At 50.0% G+C, this 11,993-nt stretch overlaps 1 protein-coding gene across 4 annotated transcripts in view; it reads left to right on the top strand.

Moving 5' to 3' along the window:
- The first annotated feature begins 3,008 nt into the window (after positions 1-3,008).
- Positions 3,009-11,993, top strand: part of LOC127572877 (zinc finger FYVE domain-containing protein 16-like) — a 61,799-nt gene continuing 52,814 nt past the window's right edge. For 2 of the 4 annotated variants that reach the window (XM_052020585.1, XM_052020581.1), the window contains exons 1-4: positions 3,141-3,474; positions 5,378-5,534; positions 7,761-7,998; positions 11,059-11,168. In XM_052020585.1, the coding sequence (XP_051876545.1) occupies positions 11,099-11,168 (70 nt within the window). In that variant the 5' untranslated portion in view covers positions 3,141-3,474; positions 5,378-5,534; positions 7,761-7,998; positions 11,059-11,098. Of the gene's footprint in view, positions 3,120-3,140; positions 3,475-5,377; positions 5,535-7,760; positions 7,999-11,058; positions 11,169-11,993 lie in introns of those variants that run through there. The other 2 variants (XM_052020584.1, XM_052020582.1) reach the window with 2 other exon arrangements.

Raw genomic sequence — 11,993 nt, 5'->3', positions numbered from 1 at the left:
CGACCTCAGCACCATTGATGTAAACAGGAGCATGTGCACCACACCCCTTCCTGAAGACAATGACCAGCTCTTTGGTTTTGCTGACATTGAGGGAAAAGTTCTGTCACTAGGGTCTCTATCTCCTTCCTGTACTCAACTCACCGTTATTTGAGATACAGCACTATGGTGGTATCATCTGCAAACTTGTAGATGGAGTTTGAGCGGAATCTGGCCACGCAGTCATGAGTATATAGGGAGTAGAGCAGGGGGCTAAGGATACAGCCTTGTAGGGCACCAGTGTTGAGGATAACCGTGCTGGAGGTGTTGCTGCCTATCCTCACTGATTGCGGTCTGTTGCTCAGAAAGTCAAGGATCCAGTTGCAGAGGGAGGTGTTGAGTCCCAGGTCTCAGAGTTTGGTGATGAGTTTGTTTGGAATTACAGTATTGAAGGTGGAGCTGTAGTCAATAAACAATAGCCTATCATAGGTGACTTTACTGTCCAGATGCTCCAGAGATGAGTGTAGGGCCAGGGAGATGGTGTCCGCTGTAGACCTGTTTTGACAGTAGGCAAATTGCAGTGGGTCCAGGTTGTCTGGGAGGCTGGAGTTAATGCGTGCCATGACCAGCCTCTCGAAACACTTCGTGACGGTGTATGTCAGAGTAACCAGGCGGTAATCATTAAGTTACCTAGTCTATTTGATCTCTCTTCACATGACAGACCTGTCATTTCAGGACCACTCTGGTGAATCTTTGCTGCACTTTGTCCATGGTAAGTATATCAATTTTTTAAGGTAAGGAGACCAATTGTGGTAAAACATCTTTACTCTTGTACACAAATACTCTTGCAATAAAGGCAAATGTACTATCTGCCTTCTCTCTTGCTGTACCTGCCTGTTAGCTTTCAGTGACTTGTGTACAGGCACACCCAGGCCCCTTTGAAAATAATCTCCCAATCTTTCACCTTTTTATTTCATTTTTTTATTGGGCTCATTGAAGACAAACACTATTTATTTAATTCCTCTGCCATTTGCTTATTCTCCATTATAAATTCTCCCATTGGTATCCCAATTACCCTCACTAGTTGTTTCCTTTCTGCAAATGTGTGGAATCCCTTACAATACACAAAAAGTGCTGGAGGAGCTCAGCAGGTCAGGCAGCATCTATGGAGGGAAATAAACAGTTGACATTTCGGGCCAAGACCCTTCATCAGGACTGGAAAGGAAGCGGGCAGTAGCCAGAATAAGGTGGGGGAGGGGGAGGAGCTCACACTGGCAGGTGATGGGTGAGTCCAGGTGAGAGGGGGAAGGTAGTGGGTGGGGGAGGGGGAGAAGATGTAATTAGATGAGAAGTGATAGAAGGGGCAAAGGGCTGAAGGAGGAGGAATCCGGTAGGAGAGGGCAGTGGACCATGGAATAAAGGATGGAGGAGGGGAGGAGATGGGCAGGTCATCAAGATGGGGGAGGGAGCCACAGGAATAAGGTAAGACAAAGGAGTGGGGGGGGGGTGGAAGAAAAAGAAGGGGTGGGGTTACTGAAAGTTAGAGAAATTGATGTTGAGGCTGTCAGGTTGGAGACTACTAAGGCGGAATATGAGGTGTTGTTCCTCCAACCTGTGTCTGGCCTCAACGTGGCAGAAGAGGAGGCTGTGGATTGACGTCAGTATGGGAGTGGGATGTGGAATTGACGTAGGTGGCGACCAGGAGGTCCTGGCTGTTGCGGCGAATGGAGCGAAGGTGCTCGATGAAGCGGTCACCCAATCTGCGTTGGGTCTCTCCGATGTACAGGCGGCCGTGCCGAGAGCACCGGATGCAATAAATGACACCCTCAGACTCACAGGTGAAGTGCTGCCTCACCTGGAAGGGTTGTCTGGGATCTGAATGGTGGTGAGGGAGGAGGTGTAGCATTTGGTGCAGTTGCAGGTGTAAGTGCAGGGGGATTATCAGTGGGGAGGGATGAGTGGACAAGCGGGTCACGGAGAGAGTGGTCCTTGCAGAAAGCAGAGGGGGTGAGGGGAAGATGTGCCTGGTGGTAGGATCCCGTTGGAGGTGGCAGAAGTTGCGGAGAAGGATGTGGTGGGTGCGGACGAGGGGAGCCCGTCCCTGTTGTATTGGGGGGAAGGGGGCGGACGTGCGGGAAGTGGAGGAGATGCGGGTGAGGGCACCATTGATGGAGATGGAAGGGAAACCCCGGTTACTGAAAAAGGAGGGGACCGGGGCACGGCACCGGGGGACAGGGGGACCGGGGCACCGCACCGGGGGACCGGACCGGGGGACAGGGGGACCAGGGTACCGCACCGGGGGACCGGGGCACCGCACCGGGGGACCGGACCGGGGGACAGGGGGACCAGGGTACCGCACCGGGGGACCGGGGCACGGCACCGGGGGACAGGGGGACCGGGGCACCGCACCGGGGGACCGGACCGGGGGACAGGGGGACCAGGGTACCGCACCGGGGGACCGGGGCACGGCACCGGGGGACAGGGGGACCGGGGCACCGCACCGGGGGACCGGACCGGGGGACAGGGGGACCAGGGTCCCGCACCGGGGGACCGGGGGACCGGACCGGGGGACAGGGGGACCGGGGCACCGCACCGGGGGACCGGACCGGGGGACAGGGGGACCAGGGTACCGCACCGGGGGACCGGGGCACGGCACCGGGGGACAGGGGGACCGGGGCACCGCACCGGGGGACCGGACCGGGGGACAGGGGGACCAGGGTACCGCACCGGGGGACCGGGGGACGGCACCGGGGGACCGGACCGGGGGACAGGGGGACCGGGGCACCGCACCGGGGCACCGCACGGGCACCGGGCCCGGCAGCGTCTGTGGGGGGACGTGGACGGTCCCTCTCCCCCCGCAGGCGCTGCCCGACCCGCTGAGACCTCGGGCGCCCGGTGTGTTGCTTCAGTCTCCGGTGGCTCCGTTTAACGTTTCGCAGGCTGACGCCGCGATGGTCCCCCGGGGCAGGGAGCCCGAGTCCGTCCCCCGGTGCCCGGTAGGGCCGTTACTGCGCGCAGCCCCCGCCGCTGGGGGTCAGGCGGCACTCGGTGCGGAGAGGCCCAGGCCCGGTTTCCATGGTTACCGCTCCCCCTCCCCCCGCGGGGTCAGTCCGGGGCGCGCATGCGCCGGCGCCGGAGGTTGGGTAAGTGACGGCGGCGGGGCCGCGTCCGGTGTCCGGTCGGTGACGGCGGGCGGTGACCGGTCGGTGGCGGCCCCGGCGGGCGGTGACCGGCCCCGGTGTCCGGTCGGTGGCGGCCCCGGCGGGCGGTGACCGGCCCCGGTGTCCGGTCGGTGGCGGCCCCGGCGGGCGGTGACCGGCCCCGGTGTCCGGTCGGTGGCGGCCCCGGCGGGCGGTGACCGGCCCCGGTGTCCGGTCGGTGGCGGCCCCGGCGGGCGGTGACCGGCCCCGGTGTCCGGTCGGTGGCGGCCCCGGCGGGCGGTGACCGGCCCCGGTGTCCGGTCGGTGGCGGCCCCGGCGGGTGGGCCGCTCGCAGCGGGTAAAATAAAAGCAGCAGGTTACGGCCTTCGGTGCGGAAGGCCCGGGCCCCCCGCCCGTGGTCCCTCGCAGAGCGAGTCCCTGCTCGGCCCCGGGCCGGACCCCGGACCCCGTCCCCCGGGCGGCGCCAGGGTGGGGTTCGCTGATGTTGCTCCCGGTCGCTCCGACAGAAAATGTCTGAGCCCCCCCGGTCCGTCCGTCCGTCTCCCCCCCCCCCCCCCCCCGGCCCATCCGTCTCCCCCCTCCCCCTCGGCCCATCCGTCTTCGTCTCCCCCCGTCCCCCCCCCCGGCCCATCTCCCCCCCCCCCGGCCCATCTCCTCCCTCCCCCCCCCGGCCCATCCGTCTCCGTCTCCCCCCTCCCCCCCCCCGGCCCATCCGTCTCCCCCCTCCCCCTCGGCCCATCCGTCTTCGTCTCCCCCCGTCCCCCCCCGGCCCATCTCCCCCCCCCCCGGCCCATCTCCTCCCTCCCCCCCTCGGCCCATCCGTCTTCGTCTCCCCCCGTCCCCCCCCGGCCCATCTCCCCCCCCCCCCCCGGCCCATCTCCTCCCTCCCCCCCCCGGCCCATCCGTCTCCGTCTCCCCCCTCCCCCCCCCGGCCCATCCGTCTCCCCCCTCCCCCCCTCCCCCCCGGCCCATCCGTCTCCGTCTCCCCCCTCCCCCCTCCCCCCCGGCCCATCCGTCTCCCCCCCGGCCCGTCCCCCGGTTGACATTCCAGGCGGAGACCCTGTATCGGGACTGGGAGTGCAGAGGTGAGGGGGAGCCTGAGACAGGGGTCATTAGGTGATCGGTGGAAACGGATAAAGGACAGCTGATGGGGAGATGGAGCCGGGTGTGGGAGGGGAGCAGGAAGGCAGAGACTGGAAGATGATAAGTGGTCCCAGATGATGGGGAGATGGAGCCGGGGGGGGGGGGGGGGGGGGGAGGAGGGTGACAGATCTCAGGAATGGGGTGAGGGGAATGAAAAAGGTGAACGTAGGTGGATTGCTAGGAGTGGGAATGGAACACTGGGGTGGGGGTTACCTGAAACTGGAAGATTCGATGTTCATACTGTTGAGTTTTGGAGTACCCAAGCAGAATATGAGGTGTTGTTCCAACTGGGAAACTTCTGCTCCAGATTTGGAGTTGTTTCTGCTCTAGGTTTTGGTAGACTTGCCACCTGCTGTAAGTTCCTAATCAATGGTCTCATTCCTATGTCAGTAGGAATATCACATTTTCGAACATAGTTACACTCATAGTATAACTAAATTTTGATGTTCATAAATATTTTTTTTCACAAGGAAATCTTCTCAACTATAAAAAATATCAAAATTCATTTTAGGGATGATTGGTGCTGGGAACAATTTGAAATTATGTAAGCAGAGAATTCAGCACTTCCTGATTTTTGCATTTCTTTTCTCCATTTAAAGAATATTGGTAGAAACAAGGATGACATTAGCAGTGCTGCTTGTACAATTGTACAAGGTTCTCAGGATATTTTCTGATAAATTTGTCCAGTGAAATGTCAGGGCCACAAGCCACATTTTTAATTGGGACCTTATGTAGGTCAGATGTTGCCCTGTTGGAAGACTAACCTGCAGTTTCCAGTGATGGGGGAGGTCGTTCAGCTTATCATCCCTTGTGATTTTGTGCAGTCCTGGTCACTGAAGGGTGCTGCCAGTGGGGTACTGTGCAAGTAAAATTCTCATGACTCGTTGCCGCATTCTTTTTTAAATTGATGAATACCCACAGAAAAGAACTAATTTTTGTTGAATTAAAAACAACTTTCATGTTTCCACACCAGTAAGAATCGTCTTGCAGTGTTTTCTCATATTTGAGTTAATACACAGAATTTTGAATCAATATATGCGTACAATTACTGAATATGTTTGAAGCTTTGCTGACATATGGCAATGTACTTTTAACAGGCTTTCAGATGTTTGCAGGGGACTTGGGCTAGGCATCTTGTGTAATTTCACATTAATGAAGGCACTCACCTCATTCAGAAATGAAGAAAGGAAATGGTGGGAATACTCAGTGGGCTGGGTAACATCTGTGAACAGAGGAGCAGAGTCAGTGTTTCAGGTCAGTCACTTTCCTCCAGCTCTGCACGAGAAATAGAGGCAGAGATCTTATTTGAGAACTTTTATGTTTCCCATCACAAGATATAACCAAAATCAAGAATAAGGGCATTGTACTACTCTCTATATTGGTGCATCTGGCTGTACATTCTGATGCCTTATCTGGTTTTCCACAGCCTCTATATATGAATCTTCAGACACTGTTATGTACATTTTAATAGATGTATTTTTCCTGTTGGATGAACTTAAATTCAAAGTCGAGAACAGAAAAGACATTACAGTAGAACTGATGATCTGCCAGTTGTGCAATGTGGGTTTTCTGTAAATCAGGTCATTCATAACCCGGGGAGCCCCTGTATTTGGAAGTCCTGATGGTTCAGCAGCTGGCTCACCGGGGCCCTGGTTCCCGTACTCCCTTTCTGCTCACCGGGGCCCTGGTTCCCACTCTCCCTTTCTGCTCACCGGGGCCCTGGTTCCCACTCTCCCTTTCTGCTCACCGGGGCCCTGGTTCCCACTCTCCCTTTCTGCTCACCGGGGCCCTGGTTCCCACTCTCCCTTTCTGCTCACCGGGGCCCTGGTTCCCACTCTCCCTTTCTGCTCACCGGGGCCCTGGTTCCCACTCTCCCTTTCTGCTCACCGGGGCCCTGGTTCCCACTCTCCCTTTCTGCTCACCGGGGCCCTGGTTCCCACTCTCCCTTTCTGCTCACCGGGGCCCTGGTTCCCACTCTCCCTTTCTGCTCACCGGGGCCCTGGTTCCCACTCTCCCTTTCTGCTCACCGGGGCCCTGGTTCCCACTCTCCCTTTCTGCTCACCGGGGCCCTGGTTCCCACTCTCCCTTTCTGCTCACCGGGGCCCTGGTTCCCACTCTCCCTTTCTGCTCACCGGGGCCCTGGTTCCCACTCTCCCTTTCTGCTCACCGGGGCCCTGGTTCCCACTCTCCCTTTCTGCTCACCGGGGCCCTGGTTCCCACTCTCCCTTTCTGCTCACCGGGGCCCTGGTTCCCACTCTCCCTTTCTGCTCACCGGGGCCCTGGTTCCCACTCTCCCTTTCTGCTCACCGGGGCCCTGGTTCCCACTCTCCCTTTCTGCTCACCGGGGCCCTGGTTCCCACTCTCCCTTTCTGCTCACCGGGGCCCTGGTTCCCACTCTCCCTTTCTGCTCACCGGGGCCCTGGTTCCCACTCTCCCTTTCTGCTCACCGGAGCCCTGGTTCCTGTGCTCCCTTTGCTCTCACCGGAGCCCTGGTTCCTGTGCTCCCTTTCTGCTCACCGGGGCCCTGGTTCCTGTGCTCCCTTTGCTCTCACCGGGGCCCTGGTTCCCACTCTCCCTTTCTGCTCACCGGGGCCCTGGTTCCTGTGCTCCCTTTGCTCTCACCGGAGCCCTGGTTCCCACTCTCCCTTTCTGCTCACCGGGGCCCTGGTTCCTGTGCTCCCTTTGCTCTCACCGGAGCCCTGGTTCCCACTCTCCCTTTCTGCTCACCGGGGCCCTGGTTCCTGTGCTCCCTTTGCTCTCACCGGAGCCCTGGTTCCCACTCTCCCTTTCTGCTCACCGGGGCCCTGGTTCCCGTACTCCCTTTGCTCTCACCGGAGCCCTGGTTCCCACTCTCCCTTTCTGCTCACCGGGGCCCTGGTTCCCGTACTCCCTTGCCGCTCTGTTCACTAGAAAATGTATTATATTGTGTGACGTCTGATTAAAGTGAATTAAAAGTATGTTGATGTACATCTAATAATCCAGAAGGTCTGCTATTCTGACACCACCAAAGTCCTGAATGTGCTGAGTTTTGCTGTATCATGAGGGGCACTACAAGGATATACTTTTGAAATGTAGAAAATGGAGCAAGCTCCTATAAACAAGAACGGGAATTTGACTGATGATTAGCTAATTTCTTTAGGGCACTAGGGATAACTCCCCTCACCTCTCTCTCCCCCCCCCAATTCTTATTTGAAAGCTTTTGCATTTCCCTAACAGAGCAGCAGGAACATCAATACATTGCCTCAACTGAGAAATGGCATCTCTGACAATTCAATATTCCCTCAGTGCTGCACTAGAGTGGCAGCTGAGTGTTTTGTACTCATATTAGGAAAGTGACATCATTCCTCATGCACCAAATGTTGTACAGAGTTTGCTGTTAACACTTCGAGCAAGCATTACAGAATATTTTTCAGTGTTAAGTATCATCCAAAATATGTCACATTTTCCTGATGTGTCTATGTCAATCTCTTATTTGCTCAGGAATTCTGAAACCAGAACTGGCATCTCGTATCGTCCGAGTCTTCATCCAGATGATTGATACAGTTTGTGAAGAGTAACAGACTTGGCAACTATCTCTATAGGTCTCTACTATTTCAACACATTTGGTCTAGAACATTTAAGCTTATATAGTGGAGATTTACCAACAATAATGCAAGCGTGTTACAAAGCAGATAACGGAACTTGAGACGGCAGCTGAAAGGCTTCACTTGGAGACCAGGTATGAGAATGTAATTTGGTATGTAAGGTTTGATATCTGCCTTACTTTGGTGGACAAGCAGCTATAGGTGAATCTTAGAATTTTAAGAGGGCAAAGGGGAGCTGTTTATTCCATCGTGACTTTGGCACACTTCGAAAGAATTATCCAATCAATCCTGCTTTTTAGTCCCTAAAATCTTTTCCAAAATATAATCTCCAGACTTGGGCAAAATTATCCCTCTGAGACTTAAATGAGAAATTTATGAAGGTTTAGCAAATTTGACTACTGGAGCCGCTAATTATTTTGTGATTGGGAGAAATGTCTTGGTGATTGTAGAATTTTTAATGTTGTTATGCAGCTCACCCTGTAGTCATGGTCTTCATACCAAAAGCTTGAATCTGCTCATTCATAGTCTGAATTACAAGTTCATCTCCGGAGAAAAGTAGGAAGTGGAGTCTCTGATTTGGTTCCATGAAGCAAAAGAATATTGAAGCCAAACTCTGTGGTACTTTTTAACTAAATACCTTGGCTGAGTACGTCTGCACTATTTGAAGGAATTATTGTTGATTGACCAGGATCTTGGCCATTAATAGGTCTTGAAAGCATAAAACCATCACTGCTTTGTGGTTTGGTCTGCTGGCAAGTGTGGGAAAAAAAAATCACAACCTCAGCATGTCTGGAAGCATTTAAAATCCATGGATGTATTTCGGAATGTAGCTACTGTTGTAATGTAGGAAACAGTTAATTTGCATACAGGAAGATCCCACAAACTGCATAATCATGATGATCAGACAATTTCCTTTGTTGGTTGAAGGATAAGTATTGGGCAGGATATCATGAATAACTCAGCCTAGGTTTGAAGCATCATTATAATCCCCTGAGAAAACAGAAAATTCTTGGCTTTAATTTCTTATCAGAAAGACTGCAGGATTCTCTCAGTGCCGCACAAGTTTGTCACCCTAGATTTTTTCTCAAGTCAGGACAGGAAACTGTTCAAAAGTGTGGTGGGAAATCTGAAAATAAAACTGCTGGAAATACTCGTCAGATCAGGCTGTATCTTTGGAGAGAGAAAAAGAATTAACCTATTGTTTCAATGACATTTTGTTAAAACTGAGAAAAGTTAGATAAACCTATTTTAAGATAAACTCTTACTCTGGCTAAACTCTTCGTTCATCTTGAAGGTGTCCGTGAGCTAAGGATGGCAGTCAGAATCTTGTGATTGTCGTAGGGAGAGTTTGCTCCTCCTCTGATAGTTTGCAGAAAGGTATTGGCTGAAAGTGATCACCGGTGATCCTGCAGCTGTGATGTCATCAGGCTAGCTCAGCCTTTGGAATTAAAGAATTCGCATGGCTATTTTAAAGAATCAGAGCACATGCAAATTTTTTAAATTAAATTTTTTTTAAAATTTTATTTACAGCGCGGTAACAGGCCCTTCCGGCCCAACAAGTCCACACCGCCCATTTTTAAACCCAAATTAACCTACCCATACGTCTTAAAATAGAAGTTGAAATGTGGCTGTTTTAATATTTTAAAGAAGCTTGCTTTAGCATCTGTGATTTTGAAATATTTGTGAAGGGATTACTATGCTCTCTCAAAATTACGTTTTAGGGGCAGAGAGTTTGGTAGTGGATAATTATGACTTGTTGTATTGTTTTTCACATTGACTATTTAGTTATGTGTGGAAATTCTGAAATTGAGGCAGATTCTTGGAGCCATGATTTTGTTGTCATGACTGCTGTATAAACCTGGGGCTTGTCCATCTCCACTTAAGTTCTGTGGAGTTGTTTAACTGAAATACGATGCTATGTGGAAAGAATGTGCACTGCACATCACCAAAATCAAAATATTAAGTAATAGGAAAGGAGCTGTTGGTTATCAGTATTAATTCCACATTTAATACTGATTTTTGATAAATCCTTTGTTCCGGTTAGGTAAAGTGTATGACTCTAAATTTTCCACCTTGGAACATCTTTGTCAAGATAAATTTCAACTGTTTTCCACTTTACAACCTATGCGCTCATGTGATTCAAATCTTCTATTGGAGTACAAAGGTTCCCACAGCATGGAAATTCTCATGAGAATAAAACTGATATGTGAATACATGAGACGTACTTGAATTTTACTACATTATCATTAAAAAATGGCAGCAATGTTGGAAAGAAGTAATATCAGAATTTTTAAAATGAATTATTTGATGGAATAAATGAAATCTGAATGCAAATTATAAAGATAATTAGTTAACCACTGCCATCAGCATTGTTTAGTACTGTGTCTCTTGAAATGTTCTAAATATGTACATGTTTTTATGACTTGATATCTGTGCTTTAGAACACACGCATGTTGAAGAGCCTGTTGGTTTAACAGATTTTGTGTGGAATGGCTTGCTTTTCACCAGTCCATCTTCAAGCTTAGTATAATAAGTGACTGCTGCTCATTTAGCAAATGCACACTCTCTTTTAATGGAAATTTTGTTTGTACTTCATATATTTGTCATTTTATTACTTGGTTCACTCCTTGTCTTATCTTGAAGAAAAGAATGTTATCTATGCCCTCAACTGTTCAGGTTTCAGCAGTAGATTTTATTTCATTTCAAATTAACTTTTGGTTTTGTACATTGTTCCTCCTTTAATTTATCTATTTACTAGTTGCAGTTTTAATTTATTTCACTTTTTATTTTTAGAATTCAGCTTTTTGCTTTTTAAGTTTCTTCAGTACTGGTCCTTTAGCAGTCACACTAATTAATTTTGTCAGTCACCATCTTCGTTTAAATAATTAGCCAATTATTGACTGTTATGAGCATCTCTTTCCTTTTCCCTTCTGGTCTCCTTAGTGGTCTGCTTTTAGGTGTGTTGGTAGGAATGATGGTACTTTGAAATGGCCTCATTTCTTTTTTCAGTTTAAAGAAAAAAAAGGGTTGAGTTGCATCCAGCATATATACTAGTTCCTAAGGAATACATCAGTAACCATACTGAGAATGGTGTAAATACAGTGAGGATGAAATATTTGGTGACTTTTTATCTGAAACATCACTAAATAAATGGGCATAATTATATATAGAGTCTATTTTTTTAATTCTCACAGGGACCAGGAGGCTCAGTGTATCGGTTTATAAGTACTGAAAATGGACAGCTACTTCAAATCAGCAGTTTGTGACCTGGATAAACTACTAGATGAATTTGAGCAAAATCCAGGTCAGTTGAACTATTTTCTTCAGGACTGGAATTTTTTTCCCATTATTCGATTCTATTCTGGACAACCTTTCCTTATTGCATGATATACCATATTAACTATACAGTTGTTAAACTAACTGTCTGCTACCACATTGGATTTGTATTAGTAAGCCTAGCTAATTGTTCTTATTGCACAGCAATTAAGACAGATCTTCCTGTGTTAGTGAACATTCACTTAATGAATCTTGGATAATTTAGTTTGTCACTTAACAAAATTTGCATTGGCTACAATGAAGGGCAGAGAACTTATTTGGAGACTGTATTTAAAGTACAAGTCTGTGCTAACCAGTACCGTTTAACAGACTTTTTGATCAGGCTAGTAGGAGGGAGCCTGTGAAATAAACAAGCTATTTAAAATGGAAAAAAAACTCTTGAGCACCTGTGCCCTTTCAGCTGGCAACAAAGGCCATCGGATGAATGACTTTTAAGTGTCAGCATGCATGTTTCAGCTTGTCAAAACAAGCACAGTTTGCTTTTGATTTGATTGACTAACTTCTGACCTCTAACCATCCAAGACAGCTGGTATCCCCTGCAAAATTTAATTGTTCACTGCACCTCCTGTTAGATGTATTTTTGCATGTTGAAAATTTCAAACCCTTTGTTAACTGGCAGAGACTTGTATTCTGCAGTGTCTTTTATTCAAACAAAAGTGCTTTTAGCATTTGGCAGTTGAATTCAGTAATTATTATCCTGGACAAAGACAGTTCAGCTATTTTGTTCTTGTGAGGTATGCCTAATTAGGATATGCACCACAATGCATAAACATGTTTTATAAAATTCCCTACT

The sequence above is a fragment of the Pristis pectinata genome, chromosome 7 (assembly GCF_009764475.1).
Source record: "Pristis pectinata isolate sPriPec2 chromosome 7, sPriPec2.1.pri, whole genome shotgun sequence".
NCBI lineage: Eukaryota > Metazoa > Chordata > Chondrichthyes > Rhinopristiformes > Pristidae > Pristis > Pristis pectinata.
The sequence above is the reverse complement of the archived record's forward strand: the minus strand, read 5'-3'. Positions and strand labels throughout refer to the sequence as shown.